Source organism: Lepisma saccharinum, chromosome 3 (assembly GCF_977018435.1).
Source record: "Lepisma saccharinum chromosome 3, izLepSacc3.1, whole genome shotgun sequence".
Classification (NCBI taxonomy): domain Eukaryota; kingdom Metazoa; phylum Arthropoda; class Insecta; order Zygentoma; family Lepismatidae; genus Lepisma; species Lepisma saccharinum.
The window spans coordinates 2570596-2590827 of record NC_139231.1 but is presented as its reverse complement, the minus strand read 5'-3'; the positions used below and the strand labels follow the sequence as shown (position 1 = coordinate 2590827).

The 20232-nt window shown below is 35.1% G+C and overlaps 1 protein-coding gene across 3 annotated transcripts in view; it reads left to right on the top strand.

Annotated features, from left to right (window-relative positions):
* Positions 1-20232, top strand: part of Mct1 (Monocarboxylate transporter 1) — a 255551-nt gene that overhangs the window by 222714 nt on the left and 12605 nt on the right. For 2 of the 3 annotated variants that reach the window (XM_083118283.1, XM_083118284.1), the window contains exons 4-6: positions 6571-6714; positions 9708-10410; positions 16580-16826. In XM_083118283.1, coding sequence (XP_082974409.1) covers positions 6571-6714; positions 9708-10410; positions 16580-16826 — 1094 coding nt within the window. The remainder of the gene's footprint in view (positions 1-6570; positions 6715-9707; positions 10411-16579; positions 16827-20232) is intronic. The other variant, XM_083118285.1, reaches the window with a different exon arrangement.

Below are 20232 nucleotides of genomic sequence, written 5' to 3'. Positions count from 1 at the left end.
GTTCTTCTGCAATGAACGAGGCTTCCCAGACATTCAACTCTGTGTTTCCAGTTAATCTTTTTAATACCCTTCTCTTTTTAATCAAATATTTCTCTTCGATGATATGAGTTGACAAACCTGTTCTTGGGTTTAGATTTATAATGTCCAAATCATGTTCGTGCCATCTTATTGCCATTTTCCTTGCTGTTTGTCCCACATAATCCTTTGAACATGAACAACTTATATTATATATTCCTGTGGTTTCCGCATCTGGTAGAGAGTTTCTCATTTTGAATTCATTAAATGTACCTTCCAAACTTCTTGGTGATTTAAAAACAATTTTGAAATCAAAACTTCTGAAAATTTTTGCAATTTTATGTGAGAATCCCTTGTGGAATGGAATGCACACAAATTTCTTTTCAACAGATTTTTCATCTTTGTCTGTATTTCTCTTTTCCTTTAGTTTTCTTGCTACTTGTTTTTTGATTTGGTTTGTTTATCAAAAAACAAGTAGCAAGAAAACTAAAGGAAAAGAGAAATACAGACAAAGATGAAAAATCTGTTGAAAAGAAATTTGTGTGCATTCCATTCCAGAAGGGATTCTCACATAAAATTGCAAAAATTTTCAGAAGTTTTGATTTCAAAATTGTTTTTAAATCACCAAGAAGTTTGGAAGGTACATTTAATGAATTCAAAATGAGAAACTCTCTACCAGATGCGGAAACCACAGGAATATATAATATAAGTTGTTCATGTTCAAAGGATTATGTGGGACAAACAGCAAGGAAAATGGCAATAAGATGGCACGAACATGATTTGGACATTATAAATCTAAACCCAAGAACAGGTTTGTCAACTCATATCATCGAAGAGAAACATTTGATTAAAAAGAGAAGGGTATTAAAAAGATTAACTGGAAACACAGAGTTGAATGTCTGGGAAGCCTCGTTCATTGCAGAAGAACACTGGAATAAATTAAATAATGAAAATGGTAACGTAGATCCAGTATGGAGTTTTCTTTTCACAAATGGAGTAAGCCACCATCTTTGAAATTTAATGTAACAGAAAACATCAAAAGACTTTGTGAAAACAATGATGAATTTGAATTGCCTGATGATATTTTGGATTCATAATTTAAAAAGTCTCAAATAAAAATACAACAGACTGCTTTTTTCACAGTTAAGTTGCTATATTACAACAATGTAACATTGACAACATCCATTATATAACGGATTCTTTTTGTTTAAAAATTACTAACCATTGTTATAACTGTATCTTTAGTCAAAATGAAAATAAATGTCTGATGAAAGGAGCGTGTGTTCTCCTGAAACGTCACAAAGAAAAACTGTTTTCTTATGCTTGTAATAACCGTAAACTACAAGAAAATAATTCTATAATGCAAGCAATGCGTACATACAAGAAAAACGATTATTTTAAAGTAAATCATTATCACATAATTTATGAAAAGATTAAAGATGATAGTAAAGGAGTTGCAATTATGATTCATGAAAGCATTCCATTTGAACCTATATCTTTTGATTATACATTGTCTATATACGACACATACAAAATTGAAGTCGTAGGAATTAAAATCGCTTTTATGAATCAAAAAGTTAGTATTATATCTATATATATTCCTACAGGTGCAGAGTCACAGAAATTAACGACAAATACATTATCGCAAATGTTTCAATGCATAGAAAAGCCTTTTATTATAGCAGGGGATTTCAATTGCCATCACACAATATGGGGAGATCAGGATGAAGATAAGTTGGGGAAAGTGTTAGTAGAATGTATGGATTTGTACAACTTTACTGTAATTAATGACGGGTCTGCTACGTATATAGGAAGATTAGGTACTCGGCCAACAGCTATAGATTTAACGTTAATGTCAGATGATATATGTGGTCAATTTCAGTGGGAAACAGACAGTGATCAAAGAACCAGTGACCATTATCCATGTTTCTTTTATACTGATACTAATTCAGTGAGATCTTTCACTATTCCGCTCAGAAAATGGAAAGTTAACGAAGCTGATTGGAATAAATATTCTAAATTACTTACAATCTTATTTAAAAATACAGATTTAAATAATATTGATAAGAGTACATATGATTATTTTGTAGATTCTGTTAGCATTGTTATGGACAGATCATGTACAAGGGCAAAAGAGGAAGTTGTAAAAAAGTATCCAATAGTACACTGGTGGAATAAAGATTGCCAAAATTTTAAAATACAGAGAATTGAAGCTACTAAAGTTTATAAAACAATACCAAATCAGGAAACTTGGATTAATTATAAGAAAGCAATAGCGCAGGCCAAGAAATGTTATATCAGCGCAAAGAGACAATCGTGGGCAAAGTATTGTGAAGACATAAATAACAAAGAGAGTATCAGTACCGTGTGGGCTAAATTTAAATCAATCCGCAAACCACATACCCCTCGATTAATACCACTCAAAGAAACCTGGAAAGATGAATTTATTATGAAGGTAACATGTAATAATAAACAAGAACCTGCAGATGCCCCTGATAAAATTTTCTCTTTCAGTCCTAAAGATAGACATTCACAAGGATTATATACCAATATCATGATCGATGAAACAAGAGACATAATAATAAGAGCCAAGGACACAACTCCAGGAAAAGATGGAATAACATACTCGATGATTCAAAACTTGCCGGAATGTGGTATAATATATCTTTGTAACATCTACAATTATATAATGAATTCAGGAAATGTACCGCAATCGTGGTACACTCAAATGATTTTACCAATATTGAAACCTGGCAAAAGTCCACATAAAGGAGAATCTTATAGACCGATAGCTTTGTCTTCAGTACTGGGGAAAATTTTTGAAAAATTAATTCTAAAGAGAATAAGTTGGCATATAGAGGGACAGGAATTATTTTCAAGGCTTCAAGTTGGATTTAGGAAGGGAATGGGGTGTACAGATGCGTTGGCAATGTTATCATCAAAAATGTATGATACAATGAAGAGGAAAAGTAGTCTTATTGCTGCTTTCTTAGATATTAAAGGGGCATATGATAATGTAAATATAAATAAATTATTAAACATTCTACAAAATCTGAAAATACCTTATATGCATCTAAAAATAATTTGGAATCTATTAAAAAATCGTTGTTTATATTTTTACTTTCACAATAAAGTTGAGGGTCCTAGATGGATAACAAGAGGACTTCCACAGGGAAGTCCTTTAAGTCCTTTACTTTTTAATATATATTTAATGGATGTTCAAAGAATATGTCCTGAGCCATTTGGATTTATACAATATGCAGATGATTTATGTATATATGAGAGTGTCAAGCAAGTAGATAAAGGAGTCACCAACATGGAAGCGAAAATAATAGAGATAAAGAAATTTCTTGAGAATAGGTCTATGAATATATCGTCAGAAAAATCAAAGTTGATTATATTTAGTAAAAAAGGAGCTCCGAAAAATGTGAATCAATATACAAAAAAGTTACACATTCCCATAGAAAATTCAGTGAAATATTTAGGCGTTATATTTGATAGTAAATTAACATGGAAACCTCATGTAAAAATGTTAGTGAAAAAGGCAGAAGTAATTTACAATGTATTTCGTTCTATGGCTACAACAAAATGGGGAAGTCATCCTAGTACCATGATGAATTTTTACAAAAACTATTACAAACCAACAATAGAATACGGGATTATAGTCTTTAATACAATTTCGGAACGTGTATTTCGACCTTTGGAAGTAATGCAGAGGAAAGTTCTACGAAAGTGTCTAGGACTGATGAAGAGTACTCCCAATGTTGCTGTATACATGGAAGCATGCGAATGGAACTTAAGTTATAGGAAAAGAGAAATGTCTATTAAATATCTGTTGAAAACAATGTCAGAAGTTAATCATCCGTTTAACGACATTCTATTCGACTTGGTTGAATTATATGATACAGGCAAAATTAATAACTGCGAAGATATAGGATGGGTGCAATTATATAATGAGTACTATGAGGATCATCAGAAATTATTGAAAGTAAGGAGCAAGCCCATATATACTCTAGATTTTCCTGTTTGTGAATATAGAGATATTTATTTTCCTGAACAATATACAAAATATGATTACATGGAAAGATGGAAAGATTATTACTTTATATATACAGACGGTTCAAAAAGTAGTCAAAATGTAGGATGTGCTGTTTATGATGTACAGAAGAAGGAATCAATTATGGTACATTTACCGGAAGATTTTTCCATTTTTACAGCTGAAGCTTATGCAATTTACCAAGCACTAATATATACATATAAATTGCAAGAAAAAAATATATTAATATTAACGGATTCCAAAAGTGTATTATATTCAATTCAGTCCAATTATGATTTATTATTTAAATGCTCCCCATACATTATAAACTGTGTAAAAACTTTACAAAATTTAAGGAGCAGGGGAAAGATAATTCATTTAACCTGGGTTAAAGCACATTGTCAAAATTTAGGAAATGATATGGCAGATTTGTATGCAAAACAAGCTAGGGTAATTCAACCTGTACTGGAGCTGAAAACCTGGTACACAGACCTTCTACCGAGGGTGAAGAAAAAGTTGAAGGAAAACTGGACGGAATGGTGCAAAGGTGAATTTCAAAATGCAGGCAGCTTTTATCAGAGGATAGCTAATTTCAATAGAATGAGACCTTGGTTTACAAAAGTTCAAGGTTCACGGAATGTGATAGTATTACTAAATCGTATTAGGTCAGGACATACAACTACTAAAAGTCATTTACAAAAGATCCGGATTGTACAAAACCCAAACTGTATATGTGGCAACAAGGAAGATATACACCATATCCTATTTGAGTGTAATAGATACACACAAGAAAGAGAGACATTCTATAAAACTCTTATAAACTGTGAAATTCCTTTTCCTCAGTGTTTGGAATCTTTGATTTGTGAACCTAACCTTACAGTTGGATATATATTGTTATCTTTTTTTTAGAAAATGTGGCTTAACTATTTAATAGAAAAAAATAAATTGTTCATAGTATCCTTTAATAATAATGTACTAAAAAATGTAAGTTTATGTACAGTACATATGTATATAGATATGGGAAAAACTGCTTAGCGGTAATCCCAAGTAAAATGTAAATAAATAAAAAATTGCATTTGGAAAACCAGCAACAAATACTATAACACCATTAATCCTTGTTTCCATGATATGAAAAACTCAATATGCTGACCAAGGCAGAAATTTATTTTATTATAAAACATAAACATAAAAGTTTAGTTTATGTTTTATAATAAAATAAATTTCTGCCTTGGTCAGCATATTGAGTTTAACAAATACCATCATTGTCATCTTCCCTATCACGAACCTGTCTTTGAGAGCATAACACAACAAGTTCTTGTAGGTTGAAGGTAAACATTTCTCACCTTCCTGGCTGCAAGAAACAGTGTCAATGATGTTCGCTGTTTTTTAAATGGTGTACCTCCTCATTAACCAACACATGATAATTCTGTTATTTTACAGTTTGTTTGTGTTAGCTCCTAAGGTACTAATCAGGGTTTCACTTTTCCTCGCTTCTCTGTTAAATGGCAAATTTCTAAACCTGTTTTTATGATGAACGGTTTTCCATCATCCTTGAAACAAAGTTTGGTTCCTAATCTACTATTTAGCTGCATTAACTGCATTATCAATAATGTATGATTGTATACTGACTATTTCTATTAAATAAGATAGAGACTATAGCTAAAATATTAGTAACTATTGTTTTACATACAAAGTACACGTCTTGTCCAACAGATTTCTTGAATTTGTACACTTGTAAATTGCCATTATCTGTGGGGCAATGTATCTTGGGTGCAGTAACTATATGTCCCTTCCCGATATTGTAATAATGCAGAAGAGTTGTGTAAATGAAAATGTTTCTTCCGTGACCATGTGGAAAGTGTGTTAGTGTACATCTGAGCGTACTGTTCTATAATAGGAAATTAATTCATTTAGATTTAGATTTATTATTATTATTAACTTCTGTGATTGGAGAATAAAATTATATCATGAGAATATATTGTCATTCCTGAAGAAACTTCTTACAAGCAATTCAACAGCAAAATTTTTAAGTAGGCAAAGGCCAATAAAACATTTATGTGTCCACTTTCCATTGTTATTACATCAACAGTTATTTTAATTGTTAAAATTATGTATAGAGTAAGAGTGTTTTCTCTACAATGTAAAAGCTCTTATTCACTACATTCAGTAAGTGGTGTTCTTATTACATGTAACATATTATACAATTGGAACTATTATTATTGTAAGAAATTAAAAAGAGAACAGTTAAAAGGGAAGGCGTTGTAGCCCTAAATTCAACAGACAGTAATAGATAAACATATTGTCTACTTTTGTTGCAAGTGTACCTACTTTTTTTTTTACAGTATTGCCGTTGATAAGCACACATAATAAATATAATTTGATTCAACTTCTCTAATGCCATGTATGAGGAATAAGTCTATGGCTAAGGTTATAGAAGCTTCTAATGCATTAGAATGTTTAGCCTACACTTGTTATTCAATGCTGTATGGGAATGTTCACAGTTACTTTCTTCTTTACAGGTCCAATATCCAGTTCCTTTGTTAATAAGTATGGTTGTAGAGTGGTGACAATAGCAGGAGCCATTTTAGCGAGTGTATGCCTCATCCTTAGTGTGTTTGCTGACAGTATTTACACATTATACGCTACTATAGGAGTCGGTACAGGTTTGTATAATAGAATCTATTCTTTCAAGTAATTTTAACAATATAATATTTGGCAGAAAGCACAGGCTAGAATTACCAAATTCACAAAACATGTATGGGTGCTATTGCTTCATAAAGATTCATTTCTGTGGAAATTTCTTATATATATATTTTTGTGAAACAAGTTTGATTGGTTACCGTATTTCTTCGGATTCAAGATGCCATCAAATGTGAAAGAACCTGGAAAACAATAGAGAAAAGAATAGGATAGAAAATAAACTAATAAGAAGAGAGAGAATGAAAGAGGATGAAGAAACATGAGAGGAGAATAAGTAAAGAAAACACAGAGGGGAAGAAAGAAAAGGAATAAAATAAAAGGGAGAATGTAATAAAGGGTAGAATATAAGATAGAAGAAAACCATATGAAGGAAGTGAAGAATATATGATAGAAAGTAGAAGAAAGAAAATAATATAATATCTGAGAAGAAATGAAGAAACAAAACACCCATTTTAAGGTGCACAGATGTAGATACCAGTAATACCACACTCAAAATCCTGACCAAGGCAGAATTTATTGCCAAATAAAGACACTACAAAAGTGATGATCCTTTTTTTTAAAATTTAATTAAATTTTATTTGTTTCAGAGTCTGAGGAAGGCCTTGCTATAAGGTTGAAACGTCACGTTTTATAGTGTCTTCATTTGACAATAAACTCTGTCTTGGTCAGCATTTTGAGTGTTCTATTAAACCTGGAAACAAGGCTTAATATTGTTGCCATCGGTAATACTGAAACTTCATTAGAACAATACCATATAGTATTACATTTACATTGTTGTTATATTGTTACATTTACCATTAACAATACTACCGTAAGAATTTTTTGTGAAGGACGATTTTTATATAGACATACGAAAATTGTAGATATTCAAAATGTGTAAGTTGATATAGTCACCAGATATAACAATTGTATTTATTATCAATTTTAGATTTGCATGATATGATGTATACGAAAACTGTATATATTCAAAATGGCTAGAATGTACAATATAGAGAAAGTCTCCAATTTCGTTAATTTTTGGTATACTAACTAATTTTGGCCTCCTAATCACGAATCTGTTGTAAAAAACCGGGGGTCACGTCTGGAAATTGTACATTTTGATGAAAAATTGTTCATTAGTGCCAAAAACCATCCACGAGTAGCTCCACAAACCATTGACGTTAGCCCCAAAAACCATCCACGGGTAGCCCCACGAACCATTCACGTGAGGTTAGGTTAGGCCTGTTAGGTTAGGTTCCATTAGCACTCATTTCACCCCTAAATTCATGGAAAAAATAGGGATCATACTAGAATTGAACATCATAAATCATTTTCTTGTTAAACAACGGCGTGGTTGGACACAATGACAGGATATTACATTTTTGTTCATAAAACTACGCATATAACACCTATATATATAAAAAATTCAATCGGCTTTTTTTCAAATTTTCAGACGTGACCCCCGGTTTTTTTCAACAGATTCGTGATTAGGAGGTCAAAAGTAGTTAGTATACCGAAAATTAACAAAATTTGAGACTTTCTCTATATTGTAAATTCGCTCCGCTGGTATACAGCTAAAACCAATAAAGTATGAATGAATGAATATCAATACTGGTTTTTCGGTAAGAACTTGAGGAAAATACAATTGAATTGGCAAATGCTCCATTCTATATTACATTAATGCCGTGGTAGATTTATACATACGAGGTTTGTCCAAAAAGAAACCGAAGTTTTTCAAAATAAATTTATTTATTTTTCACACAGCCTATTCAGTTTTATCACCTTCAAAGTACTGTCCTCTGCTGCTAATACAGCACTCCCAGCGCTTCCTCCATTGTTGGAATTCGTTCTGGAACTCATTTTGGGGAATAACTTGAAGCTCGCGGAACGAATTTTCCTTAATCTCCTCAATGAACTGGAATCGGCATCCTTTCAGGGTGGATTTCAACCTGGGAAACAAAAACAAGTCTGCAGGGGCCAAATCAGGTTAATGTGGAGGTGGGGTACAACAGGAGTACTGTGTTTGACGAGAAACTCTTGAATAAGGAGTGCGGAATGTGCGGGTGTGTTGTCACGATGGAGCATCCGTGTTTGATTTGCCCACGCTGCAGTCCTCTTCTTCCTGGCAGCCTCCCTCAAATGAAACATCACATCCATGACACGACGATTTGCTAATTCCCATGTCTTCTGTGATTTCACAGATGGTCAACAGACGATTTTCTCGCACCACAGCATGCACTTGCTCAACATGCACGTCATCACACGATGTTTATGGCTGTCGAGGTATAGCATAGTCTTTAATGGATGTTCTGCCTGTTTTGAACTACTGATACTACTCATAACACTGTGTCTGGCTCATACTTTCTTCCCCATATGCTTCTTGTAACATTTTAAGCATTTCTGTAAATGTCTTGCCCAATTTGAAACAAAATTTGACTCTCACACATTGCTCTTCAAGTACCTTCATTTTCTGTGTACCAGAAAATCATCGCAGTCATGCAATACAACTTCACTTAATGGCTCACAGTATGAAAACTGAACAATGTGTATTCTGGTAAACTCAACGGCATAATACTTCTAAAGGATCCCTCAATGCAGTGGTAGTAAGTTAACAAACGCAGGTTGTTTCATTGTTGGGCAAATTTGATTTCTGGACAAACCTCGTATATAGTCGAATTGAAGATGCCATTAAATCCAAGCCACATCGAAATTTTCAATATCGACCCCCCCCCCCCCAACGTGAACCTTAGATTCTAAGAAATATGGTAATTATTTTCTCACATCATGAAAATTAGCAACACTACTATAAGTTGGAAAGAAATCCATCACACATTGTTCTTATTCTACCTCCTTAAAGTGCTTTCATGCTCAAATTGATTAATCTGGACTGGGGCCTAAATTAAGTGGGAAAATACTGTGCACTGAATATATTTTTTTCAATGTTTTCCACTATCTAATTGTAATTTCGTTCTTTCAGGTTTAGGGTTTGGTCTTATTTATCTACCAGCAATTGTGAGCGTCACGTGCTACTTTGAAAAGAAAAGATCCTTTGCTACGGGAATAGCAGTGTGTGGTTCAGGCTTGGGGACATTCGTGTTTGCTCCCATCACAAAACTTTTAATTCAGGAATATAGGTGGCGAGGAGCTATGCTTATAATTGCAGGCTTAGTTCTAAATTGTGTAATTTTCGGAGCATTGTTCAGGCCATTAAAGCAGGAACGCAGCAAAAGGAAAAGAAGTTGGAGGTCAACAGACATTCTGGACAGTCAGTCACTCACAAAATGCAACGGGACTTTGGAGAAGTCGAGTGAAGTTGTGACAAATCTCTTGACCGATGTACGAAGGAACAACTCAGACCATCATCTTCACCTTGCTACACTTCCCCCCACTCCAGCTGATATTCAGCGCAATTACAGTACAGGCAACTTCTCCCCTCACCTAGAAAATAATGAGAAGAAAGCTTTATGCTTCTCCAGGTCAGACGGAAAATATTCGGAAGTGGCACGCATGGCTCTAAGCCAACCAGTGTTGATTGCAGTGCACGAATCGGACACAGCGAAGTCTTCTGCTGTGATGTTTGGAAGCCAGGGTCTACATTCTCACTCCAGTGTTGCTAGTGGGCTGATGTACCGTCCAGATATTCTCTACAGGGGAAGCCTTGTCAACATTCCACAATATAGGTGAGATTCAAATTTCACTCTAGTGTAAGCTGTTAGGGTTATAATGAACATATGAGCGTCTCTGAACAATACCTAAATCAATAGAAACAGTTCAAACAATGGATCTCATTCCCACTCAATTTCTGATAGTACACAGTAAGATACGTATTTTCAAAAGGAAATGTCTAGAACTACATATTTATGGTGAATAAAATATCAAGATTTCGATACAAAATATGGGCACATTTCAGGATCAAAAGCAGTATATAAAATGACATTTGGATGTTAAAATGGTGAATAAAACCTGAAATATGATTTTAAAAATATACTCATTACGCAAAATAAACAGCATACGCTGAACCTCGCCCACTAAATAAAGTTATATATTATACCATATTTATGTAGTTATCAGTGTATTAAGTTTCTTCTTGTGTAAAGGAGCCAATCTTTTTTCTCTCAAAAATTTACCTCAGGATTAATCAATTTTCTGTGAATTGCACAACTCACAAACTCACAGGATAATTCAGACTTTCAGAAAGTATTGCGTCGGTAAATAAACACCAAATTTCGTGTTTAAAAGTTTATTTCACAATTTGCATTTCATTTCACATCATTTCGTGACAAAACATGATAAAAAATGCTCCTCACACCTTTCAAAAATATGAAAAATGAACATTACAGTGTGTTATTTCACATTTTGGGTTTCCAACAAAAACGAATGCCTCTAGGAATGTCTCATTGAGCCTTCTTTTACTGTTGATATTCAGCATCAGATATAAACTAATCCTTATCGTGATGAAGATAATCATCCATGACGTAATTAATATGTACCAGTGTACTGCGCATTTACAACCTTTTGACATAGTAAAACACAGCACAGAAGGCAATTTTCCTTAGCAAACTACAAAATTGGTTTATTTTACGCTTTCTGTTATATTTTTTTGCTTATTTTGTTAACTTATTCCCCTTTCAAGTTTTTATGTTATATATTTATTTATACATATATTTTATAGCACTAAGTCAGATGAGGTAATGGTAATGAATAATTGATACAGCATGCCACAATTAAGTATTAAAGCAAAATTGAACTGTTATGCAGAAGTTTCTCTTTTTTTGCAACAAGATTTCAGTCTCTGGCATATGGCCTGATATCAGTGGTGGTTGGTATGGTAGTGTTTTCCGAGATAGACGTGACAAATAAGAGGCTGAGGCTGTAACACCCTAAGTTTAGAAGCATGTAAAGATGTGGTGTGCTAAGGATTTTCATAGGAGGAAGTTTAAGTTTTGCTTTTTCTTTCTTTTTAATAGTCAGTCCACTAATTCATCATCTTTTCCTCCATTTGATGTTTTTTCTTTCTTTTGCTAAGCCAAAGGGGAGAAGATATGGCCTACGCCAACCTCCCACCCTCTTTATGAAGGCCACGGGTGCTACATTTGCAATAAAAATAACATACTTCAGTTTTATAATGATACTAAAACATTAATTACCCTACTCCAAGAGAAAATCCATTGTACCATCTTTCAATTAATATTAAAAATATCTGAAATATCCTCCTGAACTGTTTCTTTTGAACATTGAATTGATCTCCCAAGTTCCTTAGCTCTAAGTCCCGCTTAATCAGGTAAGGCAAGGGTAAAGTTTCTTGTACACTTTGCACCATGCCTCGTGGCATATCTAGGAGGATGTGGGGGTAAGGCCCCACACATTCTTTGATCCCGACCATTTTGGAGGTGACGTAATCAGCACCATGCTCTGGCTGCATTTACCACCCAGATTTGTCCACCCTTTCATTTGAGGATGGTTGAGCACCAGAGCTGCTTAATACAGGGACAAGGACAGAAAAATTCCAACCTTGGATCACCCACCATGGGAATCGAACCTGAGTCTCCCGCTTGACAGATACCCTATCGACTGTACCACTGTGACTCTTCACTTCATCAGACAGGTGAGAAAAAAAAACTTTCTCAGTAAACTGCTTACAGTATTCATCACAAGTAACCAAAAGTGGTTGGCCTAACGTTGGGCCAACCATACTGAAAATGGTTGGCGAAACATAAGAACATACCAATGTGTTTTTTACGTTGAGCCAACATGTGGTTTTTACATTGGACCAACATATGGTCTTATGTTGGACCAACGTACTGAAAACTAAAGAATGGATAGGTTTGTGTTCTGATATATTGTGAGGCCAAATGAAAACAATAGTACAAATGATTTATGAAAATAATATATATGCACAGCATTTTCTCAGCCACATGGTATCATTGTTTTCAAGGCACTGCACCTTCAAGTGGTAGCACAAAAACTTTGTAGAGTTTACTTAGTTTTCGACCTTTCATGGAATTTAGTCTACACATAACATTGTTTAACCACCTTCACAATAATACTTCTAAGAATGTTATTTTACTGCTACAGCTAAAGAGACAAACAATATTTTATTTTACACTAGAATTTACAGCATACTCTTGAAAGTTTTTTCTAAAACTGATTTTGACTCACTTTTCTATGGTTGGGCAAACTTTGGCAACCACCGTTGGCCCAACGTAAGACCAATGTCAATTTGCCAACCAATGTTAAGTCAACCTTCCCCACATAAAAACTGCAGTTGGCATCACTAATTAATTATATGAAAGAAACACCTGCACATGATTCAAAACCTTACAAAACACAGCTCGTGGCTCACAAATGCAGATGAAATACTCTGTCGCTGTACTAAAAGTCAGTAGGTTGGTTGATTTGGTGTTTTAAGTCCACGTTATGCGCAGTAAGACTAATCGGGACTGGACCTACAGTTTAAAGGTGTATCCGAACCACGTATGTGCCTCCACCAGGTATCAAACCCTTGATTACAAGTTAACGATGCTACCACTGCACCATCGGGGAGACCTTCAAAAGTCAGTAAGTTTTGAGCACAAATGCAGTGGTGTATCCAGATTTTTCCATCAGAGGTGTGTACATCCATATTTAGGGAGATGTAAGAATCAATTTGGAGTCAAAATGACCATAAATTGGTCCTTTTTGAAAAAGTTTAAGGGGGTGTTGAGGAAATTTGTGACGGCTAGGGGTTGCTGGTGGTGTGTGGATAAATCACTGGTTCCTCCCTATCTCTTCCTCAATCTAAAAGGATTGCTCTCTTGTAAATGGGAAGGGCTCAATGATGTCCCCAACAGGGTTAAATTTGAGAAAATGGGGAAATCTACACATTGAACTCCTGCTTCTGTATAACTGCATTAAACTTACAAGGCTGTGCACTTGAAATTTAGCATATTATGTACATATTTTTTAATGAAGATGAGGCTAAAACACATTATCCAACAAGTCAAGAATTTAAAAGTCTGAGAAAGGTAATTTTCAGGCCATCGTAAGGAAAATTTTAGTTAACCAGGAAGAACACTGTTCTAGCAGTTGTTGCTGATGGCTTGCAACAAACATTGACCTGCAGTGCTGGGGTAGAGAAAACTCTGCCAAAGCTTCGTGCCATGTCGAGCTCTAGTAGCCTGGATGTGGGTGGTTGTTGCTTGAGCCAGATCAGAACCACCTATGCAGGCATTGGAATTATCTATGAAATCTTGCTTGATTGTCTTAAGCAGATAGTGATTGCATCAGATTTCTCACATTACTGATCTACAAAATAATATGTGTCTATGCATATGTGAGGAAAGAATTAAGAAAAATCTCTAACTATATTGAGCCGCATTGTTCTAGTCGGTAAGGCATCTAACTTCCACATGGGAAACCCAGGTTTGATTCCCAGGGTGGGTGATCTAGAGTCATAACCAGCCTTGTCCTCACATAAAGTGGCTCTGGGGCTCACCCAGTCTCAAAACAATGCTACCTGGCTGTAACCCTGAGAGAGGGGGGTAGAGGTGGCTGGAGCATGTTGCTGATCACATCACCTCCAAAATGGCGGAGATAGAAAACGTGTGGGCTCCTACCCCCACATCCCCTAAATGTGCTATATGCACGGGAAACTTTACCTTTACATTACCTATATCTATGTTATTAGAGATATTTCTTTTGGAAATATTTGGTTGTTGTGCAACACTGCAACAATGTCAGCAGCCACCACTGTCTGATGTACTAAAAGTTTGGAATTCTAATTCCTATTGTGCTTTGAGGTGCAAAATACATACAGTTTCATTGCACATGAGTGCATTAAAAAAAACTACCAAGCAAATACAGAGCTGAAAATAATTATATATGTACAGTCTGCGTGGAAAGTATTGATGCCACACCAGTGAAAGCAAGAACCACAACAGATGTATACACCAAACAAACAACAAAATCAATGTTGTACTACTCACCTTGTAGTCAGTATTTTCTCGACCCTCCTTTATGCTTCCGGCATTCTGTCAGTCGTTTTGGAACACTCAAAGCCAGGTTTTGGAGCAGATTAACTGGCAGATTGACCCAAATGTCCCTTATGGCAGCTTCTAGCTTAAGGAGTGTAGATGTGTCCCTGTTCCTTAAACGTCGCTTCATGATAGACCACAGGTTTTCAATCGGGTTGAGGTCGGGGCTTTGTCCTGGCCAATCATCAAAATAAGGGACACAAGCATCTTTGAGCCATGAAACCACACTTTTGGCTGTGTGACAAGGAGCCCCATCCTGCATAAAAAAAGATGCTCCACTTTTTTCAAAGGACACTTCCAAAACATCATTTAAGAGCTCAAAATAGGAGTACTGATTCATGGTCTGGTTTTTAGGAAGAATAACTAACTCTCCTACGCCACCATAACTAAAGGAACCCCAGACCATAATACTGGGAGGGTGTTTTATAGTTGGATGTGTGTACTGAGGAAGGGTGGGATCATCACCGGGAGAACGGTACACTCGCTTGGAACCACTACCAGTAACAAAGAAAGTGGCTTCATCACTCCACAACACTTCTTTCCAGTCATGAACAGTCCAGGAAATCTTACAGAAATCCTGTCTTTTCTTACGATGCTTCTCTGTAAGGCGAGGTTTCGGGCGAGCTCTGTAACTGCGTAGCCCTAAGTCATCATGGATCTTCTCCTGAATTGTCCGGAGGGACACATTATCAAGCAACAGAGGATTTTTTTCTTTCAGTTCCCTAGCTGTTAACGAAGGTTGGTTCCTTAGCTGCCTTTTCATGATGTGCAGTGTTTTTTCAGACACTTTCCTATGCCGACCAGACTTAGGTTTTGGGCAAGGCATTTTGACCCCACCTTCGTCCTTGAAGCGTTTCACCAAACGTTGCACTGTTCTCAGGTTCACGCCTGTTTGTGTCACGATTTCTGTGCTTTTTATGCCTGCTCTAAACAAGGCAATCACCTGCTCAGTATCACCAGGCTTCAATATGTTGTAAGGCATCGTTTCACACACAAAATCAACTCAGAACACCACCACAACAGCCCAAAATTCACAGGAAATACCACACGCACGTGCGCACGTACAACAAGGTCTCCCACTCGAAAATGAGCGAGTTGAAACTTGCAGCTACGAACAAAGGAAGATCACAGGTGGTAGTTTACTGCCCATGAACGACAACTCTTTTCACGATGTCGTTTAGGAGATAGGTGGTCCTATGTAAAAACGCAAAAATAATTGACGTCAATGCTGTTGGCGTCAATACTTTCTGCGCAGACTGTACATGATTATGAATATTTTCAGTCTCAGACAATTTATTTTCATATTTTAATTGATGAACTGATGAAACAGACAACAGAAAAATTGGAAATATTCTGCCTCTGATCTGAAATCTGGCTTAGACTTTAACATTGCATTAACTGAACCTCCAAGTTGTATATGGTGTATAATTTAAATTTATTTTTACTGTAATTTTTTGTTTTTATTTTTACTATTATTTCTATTTTATTATTATTTTTTTTACTTTCATTTTTATTTGTATTTTTATTTTTGCTTCTATGTATTTATTATGCAAACCTTTTAAATAATTTCATAAGTTAATAAGTAACTGATAAAAGTCAATCCTAAAATTGCAACAGCATGTTTATTTTTGTTTCATTTAAATTATGTCCATGTAATATAAATTTTTAAAATACATAATGAAAGTCATAGTTCTCAACAATCCAAGTAAGTTTTGCTCAGTAAATTCCCTGATTAATTTATGACACTTCTTGCCTTCCAATTGCAATTATTGTACAAAAATGTTTTGCTTGTAGAAGCTGTTTCGTAAGGCTCAGTGCTCTAGACTTTTATCTATAGTTACTTTTGCTGCTACCACTGCAGGTCCAATCCAAGGCTGTACCAAGATCTCATGTCTCGAAAACCTGATGAAAAGCACCTGGAATCCACAACTATGTGCGGCTGCGTACCTTGCTCCAAAGAGACCAAAGATACACTTCACGAGATGCTGGACTTCTCACTGCTCAAGGACGTTATCTTCATCATGTTCACTATCTCCAACTTTTGCACAAGCATTGGCTTCAATGTGCCTTATGTCTATATTGTGGTAAGTAGCTCTCTAAGCATTAATAACAGTCAATGGGGTAAGCAGTGGACAGAGTTGCTATTGGTTAGAAAATTCTATGCAATTTTGATCTTCAGGATTACATTAAAAAAAATATTAGGGGTTCACAATCTCTCAATGCGGTAACTGATCATGTGTGTCTGTTTCCTGTAGTGTTAGTAACACTCTAAGAATGTGATATTATTTATAAACACTTCTCTTATGCATCATATCATAATTACAGAATTCTCATTTCTGCATGAAGAAATTTACAAGCCTCATTGTCTTGGTAACCACAGTTTATTCACTGCTCAGTTAGATCTTATATTGTGTAACTATTCACTTTAATCTCAGCAATATCTTCAAATCAGAATCACATACATACAAAAAGAGTGATCACACTACAGAAATGTGCTGTTAGACTTATATGCAAAATATCATCCAGATCCACATGCAGAATTGCCTTTCGCGGAAACAAAATTATGACTGTATACTCGCTCTATGTTTATAAATCTATTATCTATGTACTTAATGACAAGACACAATTATGAAATGAAGAAATTCATGGACATAATACAGGGTGGGCCAAAAGTCACGAAGGGGTTATAACTGTGAATAACTTTTTTATTGATCATTAGTTTCCAATGAGATTTCACAGACTTGAAGACCAAGGATGGGAGATTGTTTACACTTATGTGTGGAATAGAAGCTCAGGTAGGTGTTCGCCATTGTGGGCCTCACAGATACGGGTATATTGTGCATCCTGCAGTGGAGAACATGCCTGAGATGTGGTTTCAACAAAATGGGGTCACAGCACACACGGCACGTGCCTCAATTGGGCTTCTGAGGACCATTTTCGGCCATCGCATCATCTCGAGAAACACTGACATCAAGTGGCCCTGCCGTTCGCCTGACCTCACTCCGCTTCATTATTTTCTTTGGGGCTTTCTGAAGGACAAATTGTATGTGAACAAACCACAAACATTACAACAGCTCAAGGACAATATTCGTGCAGAAATACGGGCACTCGGACCAGAAGTGTTGACCCCTGTCATGAATCATGTGCTACACAGGGCCCGTATCTGTGAGGCCCATAATGGCGGACACCTACCTGAGATTATATTCCACACATAAGTGTAAACAATCTCCCATCCTTGGTCTTCAAGTCTGTGAAATCTCATTGGAAACTAATGATCAATAAAAAAGTTATTCACAGTTATAACCCCTTCATAACTTTTGGCCCACCCTGTACAAGACAAAGACAAAACTTCCATATCCAGATTAACAGATTAACTCTGACAGACAGATCACCACATTCTGCAGGTATAAAATTCCACAACAACCTTCCCTCTTGGCTAAAAAATATCACTCCCTTAAAGAAAAAATTGCAGCTAATCAAAAAATACCTTACAGACAGAGCTCTGTATGACATTAATGAACTATAAATTGGATTGGGTACAAAAATCAAGTAGACAAAGAAATGTAATAATGCCATAGATGGAACAATGTAACTCTAATTAAAAAAAAAAAAGTCATGCATGTACTTTATATATATATATATATATATATATTTTTACAGGTATATATGCTTATCATTGTTTTTAATACTGTGAATGTAATGTACAATTTTTTATTTTATTTTTTATCACATATGTGCAGCATGTATTTTTTTCTTATACTGTAATTGCTTGTATACCATACCTTATATTTTCATGTATCTGGACGAAATCCATACCCATCAAAAATGGGTCAACGGATGAATAAAGATTATGATAAGAATAATTATAGTATACTCACATAAAGTTGATAACGGTAACTACATTGTATAAACAATGGCCATATTGGACTGCATGGAAATATATAAATATAGCAGGAAGTTAACTGTTAATTTGTACCAACTTGTTTAATATTTATTTTCCAAGAAGTAGTTGCAGTATTATAAAAGCTAATTGCAGTAGTACAAATTATTCATAATTTAGGGAGCAGTTTTGGAGAAATATTTTTCAAGCCTTTCCAGTTGCCTTTCCCAAATTTCAACATTAATTCATATCTCTTGACATCACAGTAATATAGTATTATTGTTATGATATGAAGGGTTCAGAGCACAACTTGTGTAACTCCATTCAAGACAGTTGCGGAAGAACACATTTAAATAATTTATGTATTATGTTTAGCTGTTGGAGCACAAACATAGTGTGGTGCATATATGAGCAAAAATTTGAAACTTGGGAAATATTACTTACTTCTAGCACTAAAAATGCTAGCTCCTCACAGTTCTAACTTATACATGTAACTCTATTTCCACAAAAAGTGGAGTTATGCCATTTGTGCTCTGAACACCTCATATATCATAACTAGGGCCCGGGACTTTATGTCCTATAAAACTGTAAAATATGTATGTAATTATGTCATATAAATTGGAAAATATGTCATGAAAAATTAAAAATATGTCAGAAAAATGCAGAAATATTCCCAGTAAAGCCAAAAATATGCACAACAGTACTCTCGAATTTCTCCCATACCCGATAGAGTAGAGTAGGGTCTGTAATGTACCGAATGTTATTTTTACTTTTGACTTTTTTTTTGTGAAAAGCGAAAAAGGCAAAGAAATGAGGACGAAACTTCTTTACTTCCCGTGCAACAATGAGAGAGAACATTTTTCCTCAATAATGATTGCATGGCTATCAATTGTCGGCGGTACAAAAAAAGTGGAGTATTATTGTTCTGTACTAAGAAAAGACGGCACCTTTCTTCCTCTGCAATTTCCATATCCTGCCATCGACAATATGAACTATCCGTTATGCTAAAGCTACGAAGAAAAAATTATGAAATAACCGATTATGTGCAAGAGAATTATGAAATTATACAGAAATATGTCTTATTACAACAAAAGTGAAGAAATATGTTGTAAAAATGCTAAATTGGTGAAATATGTCAAAATATGCTTTGTCAAGTTTGTTTATTTTGGCTGATTTTCATCAGATATGTAAAGATCTCACCCCAATATTAGATCCGAAGCCAAATGAAAAATATGTTATAACATAAAGTCGCAGGCCCTAGTAATAACTTTCAAGTTGTTTCCAAGAAATTACTGCTCCAAATGTAAAATATTTCTTTTGGAAAACATTTCTACATTAATTTTCTTTTATCAATGTGTGAACATAAGTTATTTCGCTCTGTCAGACAATTGGATTAGAGGCTATGTGCAATCAGACATCAGAGTCAGTCAGTTTCTTAGTAGTCACAATCTTTGAGTGTGCAAGTGCAATATGAATAGGTTATTGCAACAACTAACATGCCTGCTACTTAAATACGTAATATAGAAGATGAAAGCATGAAACTGTCCACCCTCCAGTCTTCATTCATTTTATTAACATAGCAGATGTTACAGAGGTGAGTGGTGTGCAAC